General features: G+C 31.7%; 1 protein-coding gene across 3 annotated transcripts; it reads left to right on the forward strand.

The window, feature by feature from the left end:
* The first annotated feature begins 3,333 nt into the window (after positions 1 to 3,333).
* LOC18098319 (DEAD-box ATP-dependent RNA helicase 35) lies at positions 3,334 to 9,468 on the forward strand. 3 transcript variants are annotated; one of them, XM_052452286.1, is made up of 4 exons: positions 3,334 to 3,484; positions 4,543 to 4,985; positions 6,572 to 7,481; positions 8,374 to 9,468. In XM_052452286.1, the coding sequence occupies exons 3-4, from the start codon at positions 6,583 to 6,585 to the stop codon at positions 9,236 to 9,238; spliced, it is 1,764 nt and encodes a 587-aa protein (XP_052308246.1). In that variant the 5' UTR covers positions 3,334 to 3,484; positions 4,543 to 4,985; positions 6,572 to 6,582; the 3' UTR covers positions 9,239 to 9,468. The 3 variants fall into 3 exon arrangements, with proteins under 3 accessions (XP_052308246.1, XP_052308247.1, XP_052308248.1); XM_052452287.1 differs by having other exon boundaries at positions 4,854 to 4,985; XM_052452288.1 differs by lacking the exon at positions 4,543 to 4,985.
* The last annotated feature ends 1,800 nt before the right edge of the window (positions 9,469 to 11,268 follow it).

Below are 11,268 nucleotides of genomic sequence, written 5' to 3' on the forward strand. Positions count from 1 at the left end.
TCGATGTTTTTTTAAGTAAAAAACAATATAAAAATACTTTGAAAATTAAAAATTAACACAATATCAATCATACAATAAATTAAGTTCGGTTTTTGTCCTCGTAAGACTAGCATGTGATGTTAAATGGCCTTAAACATATGTGATTCATACGTGAATTTTTAAGACTTGTGTTGATCATGTGACAGAAATTATCCCTAATTTATATGGAAACTTAACTAAATTAAAGGATAAAATTTACCCTAATTTTCTTCATAAACTATGTTGAAAAAATTAGATGGGAACTGTTGCGCTTTGATCAATAATTTATGGTGTCTGACATATTTTACCCTTGATCTTTCAATCTTTTTAGCATCTCAAGTATTTTACCCTTGATCTTTCGACCAAGTGCTAGGCACTGGGCTCTGTCCTTAGAACTGAGCTCGTGGATGATTAGGGCCAGACACGTTATATAAGCCTGTTGATTTTATAAGCTTTTGGACGCTTGGAGAATGTTTAGAAACGCGGTGTAAATAATATTTTTAAAATTTAAAATTTTATTTTTTTATTTAAAATAAAATAAAAATTATGTTTTCAAATCATTTTGATATGGTTGTTAAAAATAACTTTTTAAAAATAAAAAAAACTTCATTTTAATATTTTTTTGAGTGAAAAACACTTTAAGCTGTTATTACTATCACAATCCCAAATACAACTTTAAATATTTTGTTTTGAAAACTAATGATAAATCATCTAGAGGTAAATGCTATAGTTGAACCAGTACATAACACTATTTGTTTTTGCGTTTCAAAAGTGTTTTTAAAAAAATTTAATTTTTTTTTATTTTTTTCTTTATTTTAAATTAATATTTTTTTTGAATGTTTTCTGATCATTTTGATATACTGATGTCAAAAATAATTTTTTAAAATAAAAAAATATTATTTTAATATATTCCCAAGTAAAAAACACTTTAAAAAACAACCGCAACCACAATCTTTAACTATAACTATCAAAAACGTCAACACGCAACCACTTTCAGAAAGCTTTGTGAAGCTCGACTCAAATACAGCTATTTGTTCTGCAGGCTGTGGACTCGACATAATTGCCAGAGATCACCACGGAGACGCCCTTCCGAGTGCCCATAAATGGATTCAGCCCCATCTACCTATTGTCCTTGGGGAAGCAAAGGAAGCAGGATTCTCTAAGATTATGCTTGAATCAGGCTGTCTTCAGGGTTATCTTGGGCAAAGAAGATGAAGACTGCTAGTCAATGATTGCTAAAGATAGACTACTTTGTATCATCTTCTTCTCAAGCTTTTCTTCGTAAACACAGTCCATGACAAAATGGCCCATTTCGTAGAAATACAGCCATATATGCTGAACATGAAAGCATTACAATGGATGTTGTCCCTAATTCTCTGTGAGATATGTGTGGTTCAAAGTGATTTATCTCCATCTTCTTTATGAAGGAAATTGATGAATTGATAAAAACAACAGCAACAAGAAGAAGAAGTTGGGTGGTAAATTAATCTTTACATTTTTTTTTATGATATCGGGAATGGTTAGAGGAAAAATATAAAGGATGCTTTTTTTTTTTTTTGTAATGGACTCCACACCGTTTTGGAAACGCGGTACAAATTGTATTCCATAAAAATTCAATTTTTTTTGTTAAAAAATAATTTTTTTGATATGTTTTGGATTATTTTGATGCGCTGATTTTAAAAATAAAAAAAATTATCATTTTAATACATTTCAGCACGAAAAACAATTTAAAAAGCAATCTCAATCATACTCCTAAAAAGAGTTACCTTGTACAAATCTTTATAATAGTAGATTTAAAGATGCAGCATTGACATTTGTATGTTGTAACTTAAACAAAAAAAAAAACCAAATCAAATTATTTTTTTAATTTTATATAAAAAATAATCTAATAGATTTTAAAAATGATTTGAATTAGTTAAATTTATATCATTTTTACACATATTTCAAATAATTCAATTAATGTTTTTTTTGGATTCGAGGAAACCCCACCTCCCGGAAAACGCACTTTGTGGGTCCAGGTGAGTGAGTAAAACTCCGGCTGTCCCAGACTCTTACAAGAGGTGCACGCCCTGACTCGAACTCGAGACCTGCTATGCAGATCTTAAACCCTTTACCACCACGCTACGCCCCTTGGAGACAATTCAAATAATTCAATTAATTTCCTCACCTCTAATCCACATATTAATTTTGTTGTGTTTGTAATTGTAATTTAACCACATGTTCTGAAAAATTTTAAATTTTTGCCTTTTAGCTCTAAATTATTATTATTTTGATATTAAAAATAATTTTTTTTAAAAAATATTATCTTAATATATTTTTAAATAAAATATTTAAAAAATCATCTCCATCAAACTCTCACTCTCAGCTATACACAAAAACTGCTGCTAGGGCTAGGAACATAAAGCACAATTATACCTTTGGGCTTATAAAATATTATGATTAAAAAATTAGCTGCCTATTGGATCACGAGTAGGTCTGTCTCCCTGGTTGCCACGTCTCCAGGAGTCGGGCCCGCGGTTGGCATATCATTGAAGAAAAATCTCATTGATTCTCAGTTAAAAATAAATTCCAGTTAACCTGGTTAATTCAGTAAAAATTTAATTATTAATTTTTAAAAAAATATGTTTGATTTTATTTAAAAATATTAAATTTTTTAAATTAAAATAAAATTATCTTAATTTTTAAAAGATTTATCTATAAATTACCTAGCCATCCGAACCAGGTTTTAAAACTAAAAGTCTAAAACACCAACCATCCATCTACCAGACTTTATCAATTTCAAGTGAGTGTTTGGAAACGCTGTTGTAAAAATTAAATTTTTTATATGTTTTGGATTGTTTTGATGTGTTAATATTACAAATAATTTAAAAAAAATAAAATTTTTTTTATTTCGATTCATTTTAATATAAAAATAACCACAACCATACTACTAAACAGTCAGATCTAATCTTAACTATCAAATTTTAAAAAAACAAAAAAAACAGCCAAACAGATTTTTTTTATCCATTTCACTAAGGGTGAGCAAAAAAAACCAAAAAAACAACAAAAACTCCTCTTTTTATGTTTTTTATTTTGAAAAATAGAGTAAAACTCGTTTTACTCTATTTTTTATAAATTAAAAAAAAAACCTTTTGATTTTTATTGGAAAACATTTTTAGGATGTTTTCCAAAATTTCTTCTCAGCTAAAAAATCACTTCTCACATTAATGGTTTTTTCCGAAACAATTAATGGTCGAACCTGGGCAAGACCCGGCATATATATATATATATATATATATATATATATATATATATATATATATAACTTTCCTTTGAGTCGCAGGCAGCAAAACGAAAGTTGAAGAAATAATTAATTAGTCCCTGCCCTAATTTCCTGAGAAGAGCAACCCGCCCCTCATTTCCTTCTCTGTTATCTTTTGTTATCTTTTGCAGAACAATAACAACCAACAGAGAGTTATAATCACAGGTGCTCTATCTTCCTTACACTACTTACTTTTTTATGTTTTTTTCTTTGTTGAGATTTCTTATTGCATACAATTGCTGCAGATTTTGAATGATTCCCTCTTTTTTCCATGCTTTTTAAGCTCGTCTTCGGATTGAAACAAATAATTGAAAAAAGTATTCATTTAACAACCATCCTTTAGATCACCACTAGTTTGTTTTGGGTCCATAGTTGATTGCCTGTGGGCACGATGCAACACTGGAAGAGTTGTTACAACTTACAAGTAAATCAAACTCAGTTCATTTAAACATAAAGAAAAAACAAGGAAGATGATTGAAATCTCTTTTAATATTGTAGTGATTATGGAGTTACTATTGGTAATGGTTTCTGGGTTTTTACCTTTTTCTTTGTTTTTTTGTTATAGCATCAATGTATTTTGTCTGAACCCTGTTGTGGAAGAGGTAGCTGTTTGCATATATCTTGGGGATTCACTTCTAGAATAGGAAGTGTATCAAAGATGTACTGCTAAAAGCTTTGGGAAGTTCATATTATTCTGTTTCGGTTTGGGAACTGAATAATGTTAATTAGAATCGAATTTCTTTCTATAATTGCACTTTGATGTTAGAAACCGTAACTTTTGAATCTAACCATTGAAACATCACAGTTATGTGGTCTTTTTTGTTTTTCCTAGCATAAAGAAGATAAATTCCTATCAAAAGGTGCTGTTACTTTGCATTTTAAGGCTCTGACTTTACCATTTCTTGGATCTTTTTTGTAGAGAACTTGTTCATGCATTTATTTATTTTAATCAGACAATCTTTGAATCTGTTTTCAGTCTTTTTTTACCTTTGCAAACATTAGTATTATCAATTCATGCTCTACGTCCTTTCCACAAAATCTTGAGCTGATTTTGTGTTTGTTCATAAGTATTTCCTTTCCGATAATTAAGTTGCGAATTTAAAAAGTCATTTTGAAAACAAATGCACCTTTTAATCTATTGATGTTAATTAATTATGCTAGTATATATGTTAATGTGATATTTTATGCTAAAATAACCATGTTAACGTGTGTCTTGGTTCTAGATCCGGGTTGACCCGAGTTGACCCACCAAACCCATGACCCGGTCATTTTACCCGGTCAATGGCCGGGTCAGGTTTTATAACTATGCAATAAACCCTGTACTTTTCAGAAAATTCCAAATATACCCCCCTCTATCTCTCTCTCTATATATATAACCCTTCTCTTGTCTGCCATCCATTCTCCCAAAGCCTCCGGTACACCCATATGGTCAGAGCAACTGTGACGGACTGACGGGGTTGAATTAGATTCAGCCTTTCCTTCTTTGCAAGTGATTGCCTAATTCACACCTCAAGGTGTTTGCGATGCCTTGTAGGCAGAGGGTAGATTGTACACAACACACAGACGGATTTGTGTTTTCCTTTGCTAATAAAGATTAAGTGTGTTCAGCACAAAAGCGAGCAGCAGCCAGTAGCTCCAGCACAAAAGCGAGAAGAAATTGACCTAGGTATGATTAATTTGGTCTTGCTTTTTTGATGTTCCCAGATTTCTTCTTTCCTCTGTTCTATTTCTTGATTTGATGGTCTTACATCGATTTTTTCTCCTTCTATCGGATCATTTTCTTGTCTGTAATCATCGATGGAAATCGCGCTTCAAAAACCCTCTCTTCTTTTTCTACTTGGGTTTCTATAATTGTGAACTTCAAACATCAAGCTCATACAGTAATGAATTCATTGCTTGGTTTAACATTCCTTAGTTAACATTCTAGTATAGGGCAACAATGTTCAACTTGTTGATGCTATGATGCTATTATGATGGACTTGCTATAGTATTATGTCAGACAACAACTAGCTAGTATGCCCGGGCAATGCTTCAAGCTTTTTTCTTTTTTTAATTATGTGATAATTAAAATAAATACCACTCAACTATACTAAAAGACTTGGGAAACTTAATGGATTCAACTTGGTTACGCCAGAGTAACTCCCAACCGGTTTAAATTATCCTTGGCTGCTCACACCAGCATCATCTATTCACCTTAGGGGAACAGCTTGCAAACATTGTTGCTAGGTGCAATTGATGTCACCTTTCTTGCCATCATATGGGAGTAAAACCATCTACTATTAGACAAACGATTGACAAGCAATGTTTATTTTCTTCTATTTTATTTTCACTCTTTTAGTGGAGGTGGAGATTATCTTAGTACTATGAGTGATAATGACATTCTGATACTCACAGGGTGAAATTGGGGATGGGAATTCTGAGTGCCTCACTAGCGACATTTTTGGATAAGCTAGATGTTAATTCCAATTGCTTGTTGCATGTTACATAATTTTGTTTGGATGGAAGGTAGAGGGGATCGATTATTGATAGAGAAGGATTTGAATTTCTAAACGAGGACGATACTAGTGTAGTGCAAGAAGGCATTCAAGGTGATATATCTCAACAACAACAAATGAGTTTGGTTAAGGAAGCCATTGCAGATCAATTGTGGAATGATTATAATAATCATTAAGAATTTATTGTATCTTAATTAATATTGTTCATGGGTGTAAGACTTCATTATTAATACTCTCTAACAATGAAAATATTATATTGTTATGTTCATTCTTGTACCTCATTCAATTTAATTAGGTGGAAAATTTATCTCAAAACCTTTCAAAATAATGATAAAAAATATTTGTGTATGTCAAGATAGCAAGAATATCATAGAAAATGTTTAATTTGAATACAATTTTCATTTTGCCATTTTTCTCGAAATCGAAAACAATAAAAAATGAACACATTTTCCAGTTTTCTGAGTTGGAAAAATGATCTGAAATTTTAAGAAATGAACATGTTCTCTATTGGAGAAGAAAAACTAGAAAAAGAGAAGAAAATTGAAAATGATAAGGGAAAATTGTTTTGTGTTATTGAACAGGGCCTAAGTGGCTTATTGCTAAACTTGGTTTTCTTTTTCTTGTTATTTTATGTTGTGTTGTCATGTTCGCTTCCAACAAGTGTAAATTTGGAGGACCTGCAGCGTGTTTTTGTTTTGTGTTTTTTTCATTATAATTTTAAAATACAGTGGTTGCTGATGGATTTGTGTTGCTACAGGAAATTAAAGCATGGAGGAAGAGGATAACTACGTGGAGTATGTTCCTGTGGCGAAGCGTCGAGCATTGACAGCTCAAATGATTCTTCAGAGAAGGGGAAATATCTCTGCTTTAGAGGATGAACTTGAAAAATCAAAACTTGCAGAAGCCAAACCCAGTCTCCTGGTCAAAGCATCTCAGCTCAAGCGTGACCAACCTGAAATTAGTCAGACGGAGCAGATTGTGCAACAAGAAAAAGAAATGATAGAGCATCTATCTGATAAGAAAACACTCATGTCAGTTCGTGAGTTGGCCAAGGGAATCACATATACGGAGCCATTGTTGACAGGATGGAAACCGCCGCTTCCAATCAGGAAAATGTCCAGGAAGGAATGTGATGCAATTCGAAAACAGTGGCATATAATAGTTGATGGTGAAAAAATTCCTCCACCGATTAAACATTTTAAAGATATGAGGTTTCCCGAGCCTATTTTGAAAATGCTAAAAGCCAAAGGGATTGTGCAACCTACTCCTATTCAGGTGCAAGGTCTTCCCGTTATCTTAACAGGAAGGGACATGATTGGGATTGCCTTCACAGGATCTGGGAAGACGCTTGTTTTTGTGCTTCCACTGATTATGATTGCCTTACAGGAGGAGATTATGATGCCCATCATGCCTGGAGAAGGCCCTGTTGGTTTGATTGTCTGCCCATCAAGAGAACTTGCCAGACAAACTTATGAAGTTGTGGAAGAATTTTTGATTCCGATGAGAGCAGCTGGGTATCCAGAACTGAGGCCATTACTATGTATTGGTGGAGTGGATATGAGGTCACAGTTGGAGATTGTAAAGAAGGGTGTGCACATTGTAGTTGCAACTCCTGGAAGGTTGAAGGACATGCTAGCAAAGAAGAAAATGAGCCTGGACAACTGCAGGTTTGAACCATTTATTTGTGATACAGTATTGTTTTAAATTAATGACTTTGTTCTCTATTGTTATTGTGATAGTCATGGATTCTTACTTTTATCTTGTTGAGAGGGTCTCTATTTGCTATATGCATCCATATAGATTTGATACCAAACTAAGCCCCTGCCATAAATTTCCTCTTTTTATTCCAGACCCCTTATCAATTAAGTATTTTTTATTATCCTTTTTTTTAGTTCTGCAGACATGCAACCTCAGCTGACATTCCTCATCTCAAAACTTTTTTCAAACTCAGATAATGTCTGCTCGCCGGTTATACTTCTAGTCTTGCTAGACTTCAAAACCTTAAACTTGATCATATTTGCTACTCAGATTTAATTTGGCTTTTTCTCCACAAGCGGTGCAGTTGAGTTTGACTTGGTTCCTGTCATTTGAGAAAGCCACAAAGGACATTGCTAATAAGATAGCCTTTAACATCTTAGGAAGTGATGGAGGAACTTGTGGTGTCTGGAGAATAATTTCATATTAGTTGCTCAATGATTCTTTGAAGATGTGTGTGTAGTCTGAATAAACTTTCTTGGTATTGTATCTTCAGCTTCCTTGTGTAGCTATAAAGATGACATCTTGAATTGAAAATGTTCGATGCAGCTGTATTTAACCATGCATATAAGAGTTGGTGTTGCCATTTTCTTGTTTCTATTCCCCCTTAGTTTCCTAGTCTTGCAGCAAATTGTATGGCTTTGCTATGTTTGCTCGCTTGATGCATTTTTTTTCATCCTTTCATATAATGTCTGATACACTTTTCTTCTCTCTCTAGCTCTCTTTTTTTCTTTTTTCCCTGAAGATTTATTTTTTATTCATCTGCTAGCTACTTTCTGTTAAGATTGTTGCCATTGCCTTCAGGTACTTGACATTGGATGAAGCAGATAGATTAGTGGATTTGGGCTTTGAGGATGACATAAGGGAAGTTTTCGACCACTTCAAAGCCCAAAGGCAAACTCTTTTATTCTCTGCCACCATGCCCACCAAAATTCAGAATTTTGCTAGAAGTGCTCTCGTGAAGCCTGTCACTGTTAATGTGGGAAGAGCCGGGGCAGCAAACCTTGATGTGATTCAGGAGGTTGAGTATGTAAAACAGGAGGCAAAGATTGTTTACCTTCTTGAGTGCCTACAGAAGACACCACCTCCTGTATTGGTATTTTGTGAGAACAAGGCTGATGTGGATGACATTCATGAGTATCTCCTCCTGAAGGGAGTGGAGGCTGTTGCCGTTCATGGAGGCAAAGACCAGGAAGAGAGGGAGTATGCGATTTCATCATTTAAAGCAGGCAAGAAAGATGTCCTGGTTGCAACTGATGTCGCCTCAAAAGGGTTGGATTTTCCTGACATTCAACATGTAATTAACTATGACATGCCTGCTGAAATTGAAAACTATGTACATAGGATTGGGCGAACAGGAAGATGTGGTAAGACTGGAATCGCAACGACCTTTATAAACAAAAACCAGAGTGAGACAACACTTCTTGATCTGAAGCACCTCTTGCAAGAAGCGAAGCAGAGGATTCCTCCTGTTTTAGCTGAGTTAAATGATCCAATGGAAGATGGAGACACGATTACTAGTGCAAGTGGAGTTAAAGGGTGTGCTTATTGTGGTGGTCTCGGTCACCGCATCCGTGATTGCCCCAAGTTGGAGCATCAGAGAAGCCAGCAACTTGCAAACTCCAGGAGGGATTATTTCGGGTCTGGTGGTTATAGGGGAGAAATCTGATGTATTTGTACGGTCTTTTCAGCTGATCTGGCGTGCATATTTCTTTACTATGTTTGTGTTGCTGTATCAGAAGACTGTATGTTCTTTTAAATGGCAGGGTTGCAATAGAGAGGCTTTAGTTGAAATTTATGTTGTCCGTAAATGTAGTTAAGATAACCAGTATTGGAGGATTATCTTGTTAGCTAACATTTTTTTTGAATTTATGATCTCTTGCCCTGCTTATTGAATCATCATGAACTGCAATACTGCACCGGATGCGAAGAAAAAGTGTACCATGGAGAAGGAGATTTGAGCAAGTTAATAATATTATTAATATCATAAATACTATTAAACTCATTAATATAATTAAATTTAAAATAAATTTTATTAATAGAAAAAAAAACATAGAAATTTGAAAGGTAAAATAAATAAATAAATAATAATAATAATATTAACTTGGGTCTGATATGTCATTCCTAACCCATAAAATTTGGAGTTGGAAAGGGACATCTGATTCAAGTTGTTTGGGAGTGGCAGGGCACAGATTCAAGTTTCTTGGGTCTTTGCATCCCTCCATAACCCAAGACACTTGGGTCCGTCCAGACTCAAGTTTCTCGAGTTTAGTGTCAGACTTAAGTTTCTTCGATCCTGTGTCCTAACCCAACTCTAATGGGTTCCGATTACAACCAAACCCAAGACTCTTGTTAATATTATAATTAATATTATTATTTCTATTATAAATATTATTATTTGCCTTAGAAATATTGTTATTTTTATTATAATTAATATTGTTAAAATTAAAATTAAAATTATTTTTATTTTTATTAATATCATAATTAATAAATTTAAAAAATATATCATTAATATTAAAAAACAGTTATAGATTTGATTTGAAAGGTAAAATTATTATTATCATTATTAAATTTGAAGAAAATATTATTACTATAGAAGAAAAACAATAAATTTTATTTGAAGGGATTAAAAACTATAAAAACTTAGACCGGATAAGTTTAATAATATTATTAATATCATAAATATTATTAAATTTAAAATAAATTTTATTAATATAAAAAAATATAGAATTGATTTGAAGGGTAAAATAATAATAATAATAATAATAATAATAATAATAATAATAATAATAACATAATATTATTATATGTATTATAAATATTTTTAATTTTATTATTATTATTATTAATATTAAAAATATTATTATTTGTATTATAAATATTGTTGTTTTTATTATAATTAATATAGTTAAGATTAAAAATATTATTATTTGTATTATAAATTTTCTTATTTTTATTATAATTAATATTATTAATATTTTTTTATTTTTATTAATATTATTAATATTAAAAATATTATTATTTGCCTTAGAAATATTGTTATTTTTATTATAATTAATATTGTTAATATTAAAAATATTATTATTATTATTATAAATATTATTATTTTTATTATAATTAATATTATAATTAAGAAATTTAAAAAATATATCATTAAATTTAAAAAACAACCATAGAATTCATTTGAAGGGTAAAATTATTATTATTATTATTATTAACAAATTTAAATAAAAATATTATTAGAATCGAAGAAAAACAAAAATATTTATTTGAAGAGATAAATCAAGACAAGTTTAATATTATTATAAATATTATTAAATGTTTTAAAAAATTATTATTATATAAAAAAATATTGATTTGATTTAAAGAATTAATTATTAATTATTATTGTTATTAACTTGGATTTGGATTTGGCATGCGGATAGGAATTTGTCTTCTTCTTCAGAGCATCAGGGAAATTCAAGTTGGGCAGAAGGATGAGTTGTGTTGGCTACTAAATGGAGGAGATGGAATGGTACTATTTTTGTAAATCAGGGAGTCCATGTTGTTAGAGCTTCAAGCAAAGATTCAGAAGCCTTCAACTTCAGATGAAAGAAATGAGCTAAAAACACTCTTATCTCAGATCACCGGGAGACTAACAAGTACGGTGGCTGCAATCTGGAGGATTGTATCCTCCAATGGTGCAGTCGGAGGATATAA

This window comes from Populus trichocarpa, chromosome 4, assembly GCF_000002775.5.
Source record: "Populus trichocarpa isolate Nisqually-1 chromosome 4, P.trichocarpa_v4.1, whole genome shotgun sequence".
Classification (NCBI taxonomy): Eukaryota; Viridiplantae; Streptophyta; class Magnoliopsida; order Malpighiales; family Salicaceae; genus Populus; species Populus trichocarpa.

Excerpts from the sequence above, each read along its gene's own strand:
- LOC18098319 (XM_052452286.1), top strand. The coding sequence starts at position 6,583 with ATGGAGGAAGAGGATAACTACGTGGAGTATGTTCCTGTGGCGAAGCGT. Across the intron at positions 7,482-8,373 it reads ATGAGCCTGGACAACTGCAG|GTACTTGACATTGGATGAAG; the intron begins GTTTGAACCATT and ends CATTGCCTTCAG.